Genomic DNA, 16175 nt, shown 5'->3' with positions numbered 1-16175 from the left:
CAAAGTCAAAGTCATATTTATTTTTATAGCACATGGCTCATGGAGTTCTCCACCACTCTATAAATGGAGATCACAGGAAAAGTAGAAAATGTAAACAGATGGGGAGCGTCGGTGCACAGCCATTTTCAGATCCCTCCAGAGATGTTCAATGGGATTCAAGTCTGGGCTCTAGCTGGGCCACTCTAGGACATTCACTGAGTTGTCCTGAAGCCACTCCCTCCATATCTTGGCTGTGTGCTTACAGTCGTTGTCCTGTTGAAAGATGAACCGTCGCCCCAGTCTGAGGTCAAGAGCGCTCTGGAGCAGGTTTTCTTCCATGTCTCTGTACATTGCTGCATTCATCTTTCCCTCAATCCTGACTAGTCTCCCAGTTCCTGCCGCTGAAAAACATCCCCACAGCATGATGCTGCCTCCACCATGCTTCACTGTAGGGATGGTATTGGCCAGGTGATGAGCGGTGCCTGGTTTCCTCCAAATATAACGCTTGGCATTCACGCCAAAGAGTTAGATCTTTGTCTCATCAGACCAGAACATTTTGTTTCTCATGGTCTGAGAGTCTTTCAGGTGCCTTTTGGCAAAATCCAGGCGAGCTGTGGCTTCCGTCTGGCCACTCTACCATACAGGCCTGATTGGTGGAGTGCTGCAGCGATGGTCGTCCTTCTGGAAGGTTCTCCTCTCTCCACAGAGGAGCCCTGGAGCTCTGTCAGAGTGACCATCAGGTTATTGGCCACCTCCCTAACACAAGCCCTTCTCCCCCGATCACTCAGTTTAGAGGGACGGCCAGCTCTAGGAAGAGTCCTGGTGGTTCCAAACTTCTTCCATTTATGGATGATGGAGGCCACTGTGCTCATTGGGACCTTTAAAACAGCTGAAATGTTTCTGTACCCTACCTCAGATCTGTGCCTCGCAACAATCCTGTCTCAGAGGTCTACAGACAATTCCTTCGACTTAATGCTTGTTTTGTGGTCTGACATGCACTGTTACCTGTGGGACCTTGCATAGACAGGTGTGTGCCTACTGCCTTTCCAAATCATGTCCAAACAACTGAATGTACCACAGGTGACTCCAATGAAGCTGTAGAAACATCTCAAGGATGATCAGTGGTACAGAATGGACCTGAGCTCAATTTTGAGCTTGATCGCAAAGGCTGTGAATACTTATGTAAAAGTGATTTCTTATTTTTAATACATTTGCAAAAACTCAAACTAACTTTTTTAAAGTTGTCACTACGGGCTTTTTTTTTTACGGAAATTTGAGAAAATGTTTTTATTACAGGCTGTAACATAACTAAATGTGGAAAAAGTGAAGCGCTGTGAATACTTTCCGTATGCACTGTAGATTCAGGGCCAATCAGAGCAGACTGGACTTATTTTTAGAAGGCAGGACTTATCCGGAACATTTCAGACAGAGGCTGAAAAGAAGAGATTCATCATTGGCAGTGTGAGGAATATAAAGTTTTTTTTGGACCATACACCATAAAGAGTTTCAGGTAGAAACCCAAATTACAAATTTGAAACTGAAAATTAGCACAATATGTGACCTTAAAACAATGACACAATGGCTCCCAATCAATTCACACGATGAGTTAAATGGTGTTATCACTGATGAAATGGAATGATAGCTAAAAACACAACTGTAATAAAGTGGCATTGTCCATGAAATTTGGTAAGACTCTACTTGCAGGACTCAAAAGGCATCAACAAGAAAGAGGCTTGAGTTTGGACAATAACAGAAAATATAAAAAGCTTTTAAAATACAAACCACAGACTCAGTGGAGTACAGGAGTACAGGAGTGCATCGGCCTTACTTGAGGTTTTTGTATGGCAGCAACCTGGCTTTGTTTTGGAGGAACGTACTGTCTAGCCATCAACTCGCCAAGTCTCCATCTTTCTATGAAATGATCCGCTCATTGAGACAAACTGCTGGTGAGAATACACAGAGAGCAGCTGAAGAGATGGATCACAGAGTTACACCACTGCCAGCCATTTTCCACCTCAGTCAGACCAACTAGGAAGAGGGGTCCCACTTCATGGCTTGGGCTGCAGTTTTGCTTGAAGTCCGTAAATATCAACGAAAGAAAGCAATGTTATCATCAACAGCTGATCTTAAGTCGGCCTGGGGACCAAAACACTATCTCTCTAGCTCGCTTTTGAAAACTAAAGACAGGATGTTTTTCAGCTTGGGGGGGGTGGAGCTAGGCCCGGGCATTGTCAGGCCACAGTGGAACTGAGGACAGAGTGTGAGTACCTCATACTCACACTCTGTCTGGGTGGCGGTCTTCACTGGGGCAGGGGGACCAGCACCTCCACGTAGTTGATGGGGAAGAAGCCAGAATCTCCGTGGATCATGCCTTCATACCAGTTGTCGTCGATCTGGTTGGTGAGGATGATAATGTGGCCCTCCTTGAAGCCCAGCTCCCCCTTGTTCTCCGGCTCAAAGTCATAGAGGGAGCGGCAGCACGGCTGGTCCAACACCTCGGTCTCTGCACCAACATGAAGACAGGACACACTTCATTGTTTTAAGATTCTTTTTTGGCATTTTTTTTTGCTTTATTAGACAGTCTGGAGAGACAGAGATGAAATGAGGTAGAGAAGGGAATGACATGCAGAGAAGGACCCTGGTCTGTTTGTCCCGTGCAGAAATCCACCCCTGGGTTGATCTACTAAACGTTTGCGCGTATAAAAACGTGTGTAAACGGGATTTCACCCAAAAAAAAACTTTCAAACTTTTGCTCACTGAGGATTGCATGTCAAATAACTAATTATTTAGTATGTTTGACTGAGTGGATACGCAAAATGTAGCACTCTTTATTTTGGATTCATACATTTTTGATCAATCAAAAAGAGAGAAACCAATTCCAAATGCTGATGAGGACTGTGTGTTGTCATTGACAGACCACAAACAGTTAGGAGGGGGCACTTGAGTGGATGGAGTTTAAACAGTTTCAGATTCAGAAAACTTTTTTGTCTGTCGTGACAGAGAATGGTCTTCATTTCTACAGCTTGTGTATGAAGGGCTGATAATGGAGTTTGAGTTTGGCCAGTCATTTTACTTGCTTGGTTAATGATCCAGGAAAGCTTTGATTCATTTTGAACAGACATGAGATTGAACTAGGACTGTGTATTGGCAATGACCTCACGATACGATATGCATCACAATACATCAATTATAATACAATATCGCAATACATTGCGATAATATGCATATTGCAATATATTGCGATACCCTACAAAAATGTAAAAATAAGTTGCTGTGTACAATCTGGGTGGTCTTAACCCATTGACGACGGCTGTTGCGCGACGCTACATTGTATGTCCTGCCGGCTGCTGCGTAGCGCAGCATTGTTACTTTATCTAATATTCATGGCGTGCGCAGCATAGAATTTATTTATTTATTATTATTCTTTCAGACAATCAGAATGCACCGTCATTGGTTCAAATACAAATGTGGTGGGTTTTGTTGATTTTTTAAGACCACGTGACCACCCAAATGTTGTGTGGTTTGCCGAAAATCACGTCAATCAAAAAAAAAAAGCCGGCTGTGTCCACGATAGTGTATTACAGAACAGTTAGTGGCGTTCGGAGTGCAGAATCTAGGTCTACTATAGGCTACTGACGAAAATCACACAACACATTGCATCTATTTATTAACAATATTTAAGAATTTAGGCTATATTTTGCTCCAACTCAAATTATCCAACTCAAATTCAGCCCAGCCAGGCGATAGTTAAGTTTCAGTTACGTTTTCATCTCCGTGGTATACAGCCGTTTGGACCAGCTGATCGGCTCCTGACAGCAGGAGTCAGTCTGCGTTCCAGTTGTACTGGGAAGTCGGATTTATGGTGCCAGTGATAATTGAACTAAATAATAAAAAAAGCAATCTCCTCCTTCCTATATCTGTCTATCTTTATCCCTCCACTGCACACTCAGTCACTAATATCCATGCTAAAAGGAAGCAGGATTATAACCTCATTAAGCACATTATATTTAAATATCTTACATTATAAAAAAAAAATTCTCCCACATCCAATTTTGACGATTTTTAGAAAAATGTGTTGGTTTGTAAGTGCTAAGGGAGCATGTTTAAATGAAACCTGTGAACCTTAACTTTTAAATGTATTTTATTTCATGTTTCTATGTGCTACACAGGCTTCGATATTAAGGTTTTGGTAGACGTTGACAATTCGTACTATTTTTTCAGAAAACCCTCAGGCATTAAAGCCATGCATCCTAGATTGCCATAGTCATCAATGGTTTAATACATCACATTGCATTATATTGATAATTCAGTGGACAAATTAAGGAAAAACTATTTAATTCAAAACTTTAATAAAATATTCAAAACCCGGCAATTCAGGGCAAATAACCATACTGCTACATCTACAGGAGCGGAGGTTGCAGTTCACAAACCCATTAAAACTTGATTTTCTTTTTTCGATATATCAATTTTTAAAGCTGACTATACGATCCACATATCACTATAATAAATATTGAAACATATTGCCATATCAATATTAACCAGGATGAGATGATGAAAGAGAGGACAGATTCAATAAGGAATTTGTACACAGCTGTTTGAAATGTCCTTCCTCACATCAAAGGAACAGGCATTGTTGTGACTTCTTGTATACTGAAACAGTGTGTTGATATCAATCAAAGGCTATCAATCTCAATGCCCAGGTACTCAAAGGCCTATTTTGATTATGTGATTATTCGGACTAATATCCATGCTTGGTGTGAAAGGGCTGAGCTTGACAGACAACTAGCCTTACTTTGCTGTACAGTATAACAACAACACATGTGTGCTGGCTCTTTTTACAGCACTGGAATACACCTGGTAATGCAGAGTCAGTGTGTGTGTTACTCACGGTGAATATTACCATTGGTAGTGGGGCTCTCCGGCCATGACAGTGGAACAGTGCTTATGTGATCAGCTGGGTAGAGATGGAAAGACAAATGGAGATGGGTTTGAGCACAAGACAACACAAAACAAGCATTCAGATTTTCTTCTGATTCCGTCATGGACAAGGTGTTGTGCTACATCTCCTTTCCGCCCTTATATCAACATCTTGGCACGGAACTTAAAAGAAAATGATGAAATCATATGGATGAAAAATAAGTACAGTAACTACATTACTGGTGAATTGACTTGATCCCTATTCTCAAAAATCATTATTATAACCGGTTGAAGTGGCATTTTACGAGTCATAACGCCTATGAAATTATTAGTGATAATGAAAAAACTGCTTTGAAAGTCAATTGACGCCGAAGATATCAGAGATGTTTGAAAATGTCTCCGCTTGATGCCAAGCTAACAATACATCCGCTTATGTTAGCTTATATACTATCTATGGTTAGCTCACAGTATGGTTTAAATACTGAAGTCATCATGTGATCAAAGGTGTGACTGACCTGTCACTACTTGCCACATTTATAAAAGTGGAAAAATATTCTCTGTTCACTGTGCATGGTAATCAGTAATCAAACACTGTATACATTGATACCTACTTTCTCCATTGACTGTGTGGTTGATCTGGATATCTGTAATGGATAAGACAACAATAGTATAGACAAGAACTCAAAAGCAAAATAAGGAAGAATGGGCGGACAGAGTAAAATGACTAAAAAGAAAGAAAGCCAGATGAAATGAATGTACCTTGGTGTTTGAGTGAGGAGCGGTAGGACAGGCCGTTGTGTTGACTGTTGTCCAGCGCTATGCTGCTCCTGACAGACTTTGGTTTGAACTGTCTCTTTGGTCGACCGCTGGCTGTAGACATCCTGGGGTGAGAAGATGACAGAGTAAGAAGAACACTTCATGAAGGGGTTCAAATTCTTTAATGTTGTTTTATCTGGAGTGAAGTAAGGTAATGTCAGAAAATGAGTCCAACATCAGATTGGACAGACCACGGCAAAAGTTTAATTTAACAGTTAACCCGCCGTTCGCTGAACAAACAAGGCTTAATACGTCACCTTGTTCATTGCTCTGATTGGTTGTAGTGCTATCCAACTGCATGCAGTGGCATTTGACATGCACGAGTAGGAGCCGCCCCATGAGTTGGGAATTACTATTGATCGTGGCCAGACCATCTACCGTTCTTGTTATGGGTCTGGATTTCCAGGCTTATTGGATTTGCCAAGGGGCAAAAAAGAGCCATGGGCCCCTATTGCACTTCTGTTCTGTTCACTAATGTGTTATTATTACTGTAGATCAGGGGTGTCCAAACTTTTTTCACTGAGGGCCACATACAGAAAAATCTACGAAGGGCCGGGCCACTTTGCAAAAATAACACATTTATCAGGACATGTAGCTGCTCTGATGTTTAGTTTCATAGTGTCTTCGTAAATTGTAATCCTTCTTCACGGTAACACTTTCCTTGCACATTAAACAGACACATTTCCCCTCTTGCTTATATGCCAATGATACATCCAGTGTTTTCTGCCTTTGCGTCCAATATCCAGCAGGGTGAAAATAGTATCCAGCCGAGGTCTCGACCCTCCTAGGGGGGTCCGGGGGTATGCCCCCCCGGGAGATTTTTTTACGTTTTTAAAGTGAAATGCATGAATCTGGTGCACTTTGAGAGGGAAATTAAGTTTTAAGTATTAATTTTGTATGAAAAAAAAATGGAGACACTGTGTCAGATGAATTAGAAGCTATTGGAGAAGGACATAGATTTTCCATAATAATATTAATTTAAAATAAAATATTATGCAGGGTCCTCTGGGATGGGCTCTTTTTCTTTTATGGGACATATTTCTCTGTAATATAATGAGTGCATTTAAATTATTTAAAAATTAAAAGCGCCATATTACATTATATTTTTAAAATGTGCCACAGGCCAATCAATCAGTGTTTGACACCCCTGCACTAGTGGGTTAACTAAGAAATGCAAAAAAAAAAAAAAAAAAAAAATTTTTTTTTTTTTTTTTTTAAAGGGCCATATTACATTATATTCTTAAAATCGGCCGCGGGCCAATAAAAAGCGTAGTTTGGACACCCCTGCTGTAGATAGAGATATGGATATGATTTACTTGATAATAATCCTTTCTATACTGGGGGTGAGGGGGAGGGGGATGTTACGTCACTGCACGCAATCTGAGGGAGCTTTTAAATCTTAAACTTTCTCCTACACTTAGCTACGTGAATAAACAATTATAAATGTGTGTGAACAGCTAAATATATCCCCTACAGTTGTACCCCTATAGGACTGAGACATAGCAGCGGTGCATTTGGGGGCACATGGTTGTATGGAGTTTTTTTCCAAAAGCTTAACTACACATTATACGAGTGTTCATCTTCTCTCCCTTTGTGTTTTCTGTGTGTTATTATATGAAGCAGATACAAAGGTTTGGTGAGCAGATTATGATGCGGGGTGTGGGCCATGGGACACGGAGGAAAACTGGGTCGTAAATGAAAAGACATGTCGCTCCACTAGATCAACATGTCTAAATGCATTATTATTTTTATATCACATCTTATGATAGTAAGATAGTTAAAAGTGACTTCATAGATGATCCAATCGTTTTGAGTAAAACAATCGTAATTCAATGTGTGTGTGTGTGTGTGTGTGTGTGTGTGTGTGTGTGTGTGTGTGTGTGTGTGTGTGAAACTCAGAGAGTCGCTGACACAGAGAGGAGATAAATGGCACAGAAAAGAGTTGATCTGGACCCAGAAACTTTCTTTTGTTCGATATATCTAGTTCTACTGAAGGATCTGGTGACTATAAACTGTGGACACTCTTACTTTATGGACTGTATTAAAACTAGTGGTGGGCCGATAACGGCGTTAACGTGCTGCGTTAACGCCAGACTCTTATCGGCGATAAAAAAAATATCGCCGTTAATCTCTTATTCCTCTTATTTTAGCGCGGATGTATACCTGGCCGAATTGCACTGTAGTGCACGAGTCAGAACGAGTCCGACTTCGCACCTGTGTAGCCTACCACATCAAACGTAACGTGCTGACATGGATGCAGCTAGGAAGCCGCCGGGTTTGCTTCAGGGAAAATTTATTTTTAAGAAGCTTCCCAATGGAAACCTCGACAAGACCAAGGTTGTTTGCACCTTGTGCAATGCGGAATTGGTTTACTGTAGGAGTTCTAACAGTCTGTGCTCTCAGAAGCGGCCGGGGCATGCGTGTGTGCAATGGGAGAGCTTTGTGTGGAGAGAAAAAAAAGAGGCAAGGGAAATCGCCAAAGCCAATGCATAGCCTCGACTCATTAAAGGTTGAAAATCACTGAATTACACAACATGTAGGCTAGCCTATGGCTTAAGGCTATGGAAATCATTACGGAAACAATATTTTTTTTTATCAGTGATAGCTCAGCTGATCTCGTTGCTATAGAGACCACGTCCGTCCGCTTTGTTTGACAACTGACAGAGCTGCCAAGTCTCACCCTTTTGGCCGTGAGACACACTCATATCAACCAGCTCACACTCTCACACGCTAGCCTACAACTCAAATTTCTCACGCGGAGAAGTTAATCCCCAAAATAACGATTGTTTTGCGGGACTTTTATTTTGACAGTCTTATATTGAAAAGCTAACGGACATGAGTTCCGTGACATCCTCTTTCTGCACGCGCGTTAACTTGATGCATTAGGTGTGCACCTGCACAGGAGATGAGCCCCTGGTCTGATGCGCCACCTGGCTTGAGAAACACGTTCTCAAAGACTTACTTTGAGTCATTATTTAGGAGCACACACATATTATGAATGAATTCAAATGAGCCATTTTAATCTAGATTAATTCCAAAATTAATCTAGATTAAAAAAATTAATCTATGCCCACCTCTAATTAAAACACTGGAATAAAGAGGATCAGAAGAAAAAGTACAGCTGTTCGGGCAGAAAACTGCTGTGATTGGTTCAAAATACTAGAACCAGAGCACAGCACAAATGATCTAAACCAAATTTCTGTAAAGTTTATCAAACTTAAATAACGATATCTTTAATATGGATTCATACATATGCCTAACTCTTTTCAGATGCTTACTATCATGCAACTAACTCTACGAGTTACATAGTTAGAAGGATGTTGTGTATTTGTGTTTACAAGGCCGTTAAGAGAGAACGCACTAGACCTCCCATATTTGGTTTCACAGCATTTTGTACATTTGTAGTTGTAAGCATCCGTGTAAATTTGACCACAAGAATTGAGACATCCTAACATTTTTTTCTACCATACTAAATAGCAGAAAGAATGGGGATTGGAACACAGGGAGAGTGTCCGCTCACAGACTTGCTGTCATTCAATCAGGCTTCTTGGGGGTTACTATAGGTTAGCAGAAGCAGAGCATTAGCAGTGATATTATTTATTTACTGACAGCACAGTGAGAGTTGGGTAGAGAACAGAGCAGCCCCTCACCTCTTCTGGAGCGTTCCACTGAGTTCCTCCAGGATTTGACAGGACTGCCGGTGGTACTCTACAGCTGCATCTATCAGTGCTGCAAGCTGGCTCACCTGCTCCACCTATTGGCAACAAGCAAGAAAACACACATTCACTTTCACATGACTTCCCCTCCATCAAAGAAACACAACTCCTTTATACAACTCTTAAAGGTCACATATTCTGCTCATTTTCAGGCTCAAAATTGTAATTTGGGTTTTAAAAGCGGTTTTCATGGTGTACTGTCCAAAAAGAATCCAATTTCAGGTTTGAATCTATTTGGCAAGTATATTTAAGGGGTATCTGGGTGTGTGGCTTGTTAAAGCCAGCGCTAAGTTAGGTTGGTAATGAGGGGGCATGGTTTCTACCCTGACTGAGGTTTATGAACACAGCTTTTCAGGAAGGTGGAGGTGGAGAAAAAGAGGGAAGGTTGTTTTTTTCTCATACTTTGGGCGTCTCTAGTCACACTGGGGATCCATACTAATGTTTAAAAACATGAAGATTATGCATTTTGCATACTAGTTGACCTTTAATGAGCCATAATTACAACACTAACTTTCAGCAGAAGGAATAACGCTCAGCAGGGAGAGAGACAAAGAGCTGCAAAGTCAAAATAAAGTATTATTTATTTTACACGTGTTGCCATGGTAACTGGCAGCACACCATACTTTGGCACTAATGACACTAGTAGCCATACTTCACTTTTATGGATACCAACTTTTGATGGCCATCCTTAACTGAATACATCTCAACTATTCTGATATATTTTATATGAATATATTTCATCTTCATATTGAACCATTGATTACATTGACTGCTGCCCTGCAGGACTTTGAAATGGTAGATATGTGATATTTAACTCAAGTAGATTTATTACTATGAAACCTTTTTCATATGTTTTGCTTTTTTAAATTCAAATTGCTGTGGTGCTTAAGCCATAATAACCTTACAAATAATATCCCTACTTACAGAGAAATGATAACAACAAGTATTACTACTACTCCTGCTATATCGACAGTATCATTATCAGCACATATCCAAAACCCAGATTTCGGAATTGGATCGGAACTGAAAAATCGTGGCTGTGTGCATGTCTGTGTTTAATAATAATAATAATAATAATAATAATAATAATAATAATAATAATAATTATAGGTTTTATATAGCACTTTTTTGGAGGTCACTCAAAGACGTTTTACATCACATAAAATATACATAAAGAAAAGAAAAAACAGGAAAACAAGATACAAAAACAAATTCAAAATGAGGTTTTGGAATGGAGTGTTTGAGTGTAGGAGTTGTACCCTCCTCTTACATCGTTCTCCAGGAAGTTGAACATGCTCCTCTCAGCCAGCTCTCTGCTCTCATCAAACTTCTCCACAGCCTGTCTGATCTCCTCCTCTGGCACCTTGCCCTGACGCTTCCTCTTATAGTCAGAGTCTAACCGCCGGCCCTCCAGCTTCTTCAGGTGGTGCTGCACAATCAGGATTCAAGATTGGTTTATTTGTCATAAGCACAATAAGTACAGCAGCAGTCATTGGTAATGAGATTCTTAAGTCCCAGGCTCCTCTCAACAATGCAATATAGAATAGAAAAATGTATAATAGAAACACACAAGTGAAAAGGGCAACACCAGAGACGCAAATAAACACAAAAGTAGAGCACGGACACAGTGCACATAAAAGTGTAGAGATAAGGTGCACCATATTTGCATCAAGAATGTAGAATGCAAAATATAATTAAATTAAATGTAGACGAAATAGCATACTGCACATGGAAATAAAAATAATAATAACTGAAGTGAAATAGGATACTGTACATGTAGTAGAATAATGCGCTATATGGTGTGGTTAACATTAGAAACATGTGCAGCATGAACATTGGCATAGTGATGAGCTTAGCAGCCCAGGAGTTCACACACACAAACACACACACACACACACACACACACACACACACACACACAACACACACGTCTAAACACATCTGACATCAGCCTTAGAGTAACAATGCACACATCCGGTACATACACTATCCAGGAAATGGCAGTGTGTACATAACTGATTACATAACAATGAATGCATTTTCATCACACCAGAATCCAAACAAATGTTATTGGTTTTGTCATCGAAATGGAGCAAAGGTAAGGTAGGCTATTTTTATTTGGAATTCAACATTGGTTTTATGACTTATCAGCAATTCTGGAGAATGCTCGCTTTGTCAAGATCCCTTTTTGTCAAAATCAGTGAATATCTCCTCATTTTTCACAACCTGTCCGATCCTGTGTGTGTGCCGAATACAAATCTGGTGGTAATACACAGCCTAGGCTCTGTAAACTGCCGTGTTGCTAGCTATGATTGGGCACCTTTGTTAATATACCCTTTGTTTACATGCCCATTTACAGAGTCTAGGCTGTGTATTAACACCGGATTTTCTTTTTTCAGCGCAGATGGAGCGAGGAGATTCACTGATTTTGACGGAAAAGTGATTTTGATTACATCCATTGTCGCTGACTTATTAGTTTGGGTTTGAGCAGTTCAAGTTGAATGACCACACACTCATTTTGACTTGTGCCTATCTGTTTGCCCCTGGACAAGAACAGTGCAGAACCTCAAGCTAGTACATTTATGTCAAGTAACAGGAAAGGGGAAAAGCAAATAACTGATTGCATGTAAAGCAATCAGCAACCTACTTACATCCAGACACAGCAGGCAAAAACATTGTACAGTATTTTCAAGGACTGGTCCATTTTGAGATTTCACTCTATTTTGCTTCCTTAACATGTCTTCCTTCATACCAGTATAAATAAAAGGTCCATTTGTCAAAGTGTACAATTAGGTGTTTATTTGACTAAACCGTATCTGTTTCTGTATTCCTCCTATACAACCCTTAGTAATGGTCATTATCACAGCATTAGTTTTATTCAATATTCATATCAAAAATCTCAACGTTTAAAGCACTTACATCAACTAAACTTCCTGTATACATTTTTAATTTAATTTAGCAGAAAATGCATTTTATTTTTTTTCTTACATATAACATAACTGAATGCAGGTGTGCCAGAGAGCTAAACACACTGCATGCCTTCTGTCACAGAAGAGAAGGAAACACTCAGGTGATGCACATTTCAAACAATGTTACAAATGTGCTGCAGAGGGCCCTGGGATGTTTTCACAGTTCCCCTGTGTTACAGATGCAGTCAGCACGATCAAAGCTAGATGGAGAGGTCTCTCAAACTCTCATTAGTTTAAAGTGCCCAACACAACTCCAAATAGGCCTACCACTAGACGCTTTAGTCTTAGGTAGGGTGCATGCTACTGCGACGTACCGTGATCTCTTTGAGCTCCTTGTCCTGTAGACTCTGCAGCGGATCGATAAAGTTTTGTTTGACGTTGATGTCCAGAGCATCCTTCACATCCGCCATGTGCCTCATGGCCTCACCCATCTCCATCAGAGCACAGCCTGCCGGACACACGCACACACACACACACACACACACACACACACACACACACACACACACACACACACACACACACACACACACACACACACACACACACACACACACACACACACACACACACACACACACACACACACACACACACACACACACACACACACACACACACACACACACACACAGTTACAAGTTAACCTTTGCTCCTTACAGCAGAGCACTGCAACCTGCAACATAGAAATCATTCAAAGACATGCACCATGTTCTGTTATAGGTTTTACCATCATGCTGTGTCTTTTTGTCAGTTTTGCTCTTAAAGCAGCTACGAGTAACATTTAAATATCTTTATAAACAGCCTCATGTTTCCTCTGATAATCATAGATTACCTTTAACAGCAAACGAGACCATCAGTGCAAAGAAAGACGTTTTTATATATTAAATGCGATTTGAGAAGCCTATCCCTCCAGGTGAGGGAAGGGGAGCGCGAGCCTTGTTTGAGACAGTTATTTGTCGTCATAATGACTGATAACGGGGCTGAACCATCAAAGAAAAAAAAGAGAATGCAATGAAGAAAAGCTAAAAGGGAGTGATAGGCGGGCGCGAGGAGGGCGTTGCCAAGCAACGTGTACACAATTTCACGGGAGTGAAGTCCTGCAGACTTACGGCCTCCACACACATCCTACCTCTACTGCGCGTCTACCTCGCGTCTGCGTCTGACTTTTTGTCACTGACCGTGTAATCAACCTAGAGCGGGCACACATCCAACCTCAGACGCACTGCTGAGGCGCGTCGGAGGCACGTCTGCAGCGACGCTCCCCTTTACCTCAGGAGGCACGCCTATTTTTTTCTGAGAGCCGCGCGTCTCTCTCGGGTCTCTCTGCTTTAACTGATAGAGAAATACTCTGCTGCGAGTCATATTGACTTCATACCGGCAGCTTTCGCTGTAGTTTCACCATTTCCTGGTGTGTCTCAAAATAAGACTTCCAACAAGCGAAAATTTAAAAAAAAAAAAGAAAAGGAAAAAGGCAATGGGGCGCACGGATTACTGTCCAGACTCAATATTAGACTCAATATAAATCATATGCATCATAAATGACAGGAAAGAACTTCATTTTTAATGGGAATTATCTATGAAAACTCTATGTAGAAAGATAGGGCTTTTAGAAGCGGCGCTGCAGCAGCAGCTGCTGCTGAGACGTTCCATGTGTGTCCGAGAAAAGTCTGAGAGACGCAGCAGTAAGGTAAGGCGACGCGCTCCAGAGGTAGACGCAGGATGTGTGCAGAGGCCGTAACTCCTAAATGAATGAGCGGTCCTAAAACAAAGTTTACTTTGCCTCACCATCATCAGATGACCATTATTCATCTGAAATAGTCATTATGTACAACAACATAAACACATTACCTCATTGTGATACATACTGCCGTCTCTCGTTCATTCGCTTTCTGTGAGGACACGGAATCTTTCAGCTCCGTGAGAGTGGTTAGTGACACTGCATCAACTCATTGCAATCAGGTCTGTGTGACTGGCATTAATTGATGCAGTGTCACTTCCACTCTCACGGAGCCGAAAAGAGTCCGTGCCCTCACACTTTCAACACACGGACATGCACTATATTGCGTCCTAATATTTTGATTTGACACGCGCACGGCCGGCACGTGCTAGAAAACAGCTTTACGACAGCTGGCGTCGTAAAAATACTACCGCTTTTGTCCAAAGGGGTCGCCAACCGACAAAGTTACTCGTAGCCACTTTAAATACTGCATTTTAAATCCTATAAATAGAGGACTACATAGAAGTCTAAAGTACGTACATATATCAGCCATCAGCTTCTGTCTATCAGCCACCAGCTCACACAGTGAACCTCACACGTGACACACATTAACCTATCCATCATAGAGCCTTAACGGTCCACCAGGATATGGAGGGTCTACTCACTTTGAGTTGCTAAAAGGATTTGAATGTGAAACATCTCATCCGTACTTGTGTGAAAAAGAGACCATGTGAGCAGCACAGTGGTGAGGGAATCAGGGTTCTATTGAACTGATGGATTTTGTTATTTGTAAATGTAGATTCAATTGGACTTAACCCATTGATGACTATGGCAATCTAGGATGCATGTCCTTAATTCCTGAGGGTTTTCTGAAAAAATAGTACGAATTGTCAAGTCTACCAAAACCTTAATATCTAAGCCTGTGTAGCACATAGAAACATGACATAAAATACATTTGAAAGTTAAGGTTCACAGGTTTTATTTAAACATGCTCCCTTAGCGCTTACAAACTAACAAATCTTTCTAAAAATCGTCAAAATTAGATGGGGGAGAAAACAAAAGAATGAATAATATAAAATATTTAAAAATATTGTGCTAAATGAGGTTATAATCCTGCTTCCTTTTAGCATGGATAGTAGTGACTGAGTGTGCAGTGGAGAGAGAAAGATAGACAGATAGAAAGATAGACAGATAGAGGAAGGAGGAGATAGCTTTGTTTTATTATTTAGTTCAGTTATCACTGGCACCATAAATCCGACTTCCCAGTACAACTGGAACGCAGACTGACTCTTGCTGTCTGGAGCCGATCAGCTGGTCCAAACGGCTGTATACCACGGAGATGAAAACGAAACTGAAATTTAACTATCGCCTGGCTGGGCTGAATTTGAGTTGGAGCAGCAAAATATAGCCTAAATTCATAAATATTGTTAATAAATAGATGCAATGTGTTGTGTGATTTGTCAGTAGTCTATAGTAGACCTAGATTCTGCGCTCCGAACGCCACTAACTGTTCTGTAATACACTATCGTGGACACAGCTGGCTTATTTTTTTTATTTTTTTATTTATTTATTATAATTTTTGTTGACGTGATTTTCGGCAAACCACACAACTTTTGGGTGGTCACGTGGTCTTCAAAAATCAACAAAACCCACCTCATGTGTATTTGAACCAATGATGGTGCATTCTATGCTGTGCACGCCATGAGCAAATCATTTTCATGAAGTGATTTTTTCTTATTTTGATGCAAATGAAAGACAAACATATTTCACCATGAATTTACATGACACATGAATCAATGAGAAGTTACAAACATCACGACATCTACCCTGACAATATCAGTTGACCCGTGTTACAATCTCGGCAACCAAAGCCGTCTTTTGCCCCTTGGGTGCAGGTGCAAGTACTGTTTGTACCCAGGAAACCCATTTATGCTTTTGTGCTTTTACAGTAACAGTGCTGTTTCAATGATGAGTGACATCTACAACTGAACCTCCAATAACTATTTCTGGTTTGTAGCAAGTGGCCTATTTCTAAATGATGAAAGCCTAAGAACAGTA

General features: G+C 40.7%; 1 protein-coding gene across 3 annotated transcripts in view; it reads right to left on the bottom strand.

Annotated features, from left to right (window-relative positions):
* Positions 1-2279: 2279 nt before the first annotated feature.
* sh3gl3a (SH3-domain GRB2-like 3a) overlaps positions 2280-16175 on the bottom strand; it is a gene marked incomplete at both ends in the record, with an annotated part of 33987 nt that continues 20091 nt past the window's right edge. The window contains 7 exons of one of the 3 annotated variants that reach the window (XM_080032363.1): positions 2280-2482; positions 4868-4933; positions 5496-5540; positions 5656-5777; positions 9363-9466; positions 10699-10857; positions 12712-12845. In XM_080032363.1, the coding sequence (XP_079888489.1) occupies positions 2280-2482; positions 4868-4933; positions 5496-5540; positions 5656-5777; positions 9363-9466; positions 10699-10857; positions 12712-12845 (833 nt within the window). The remainder of the gene's footprint in view (positions 2483-4867; positions 4934-5495; positions 5541-5655; positions 5778-9362; positions 9467-10698; positions 10858-12711; positions 12846-16175) is intronic. The other 2 variants (XM_080032362.1, XM_080032364.1) reach the window with 2 other exon arrangements.

Source organism: Ammodytes marinus (assembly GCF_949987685.1).
Source record: "Ammodytes marinus genome assembly, chromosome: 1".
NCBI lineage: Eukaryota > Metazoa > Chordata > Actinopteri > Uranoscopiformes > Ammodytidae > Ammodytes > Ammodytes marinus.
This window is presented reverse-complemented; position numbering and strand designations above follow the sequence as displayed.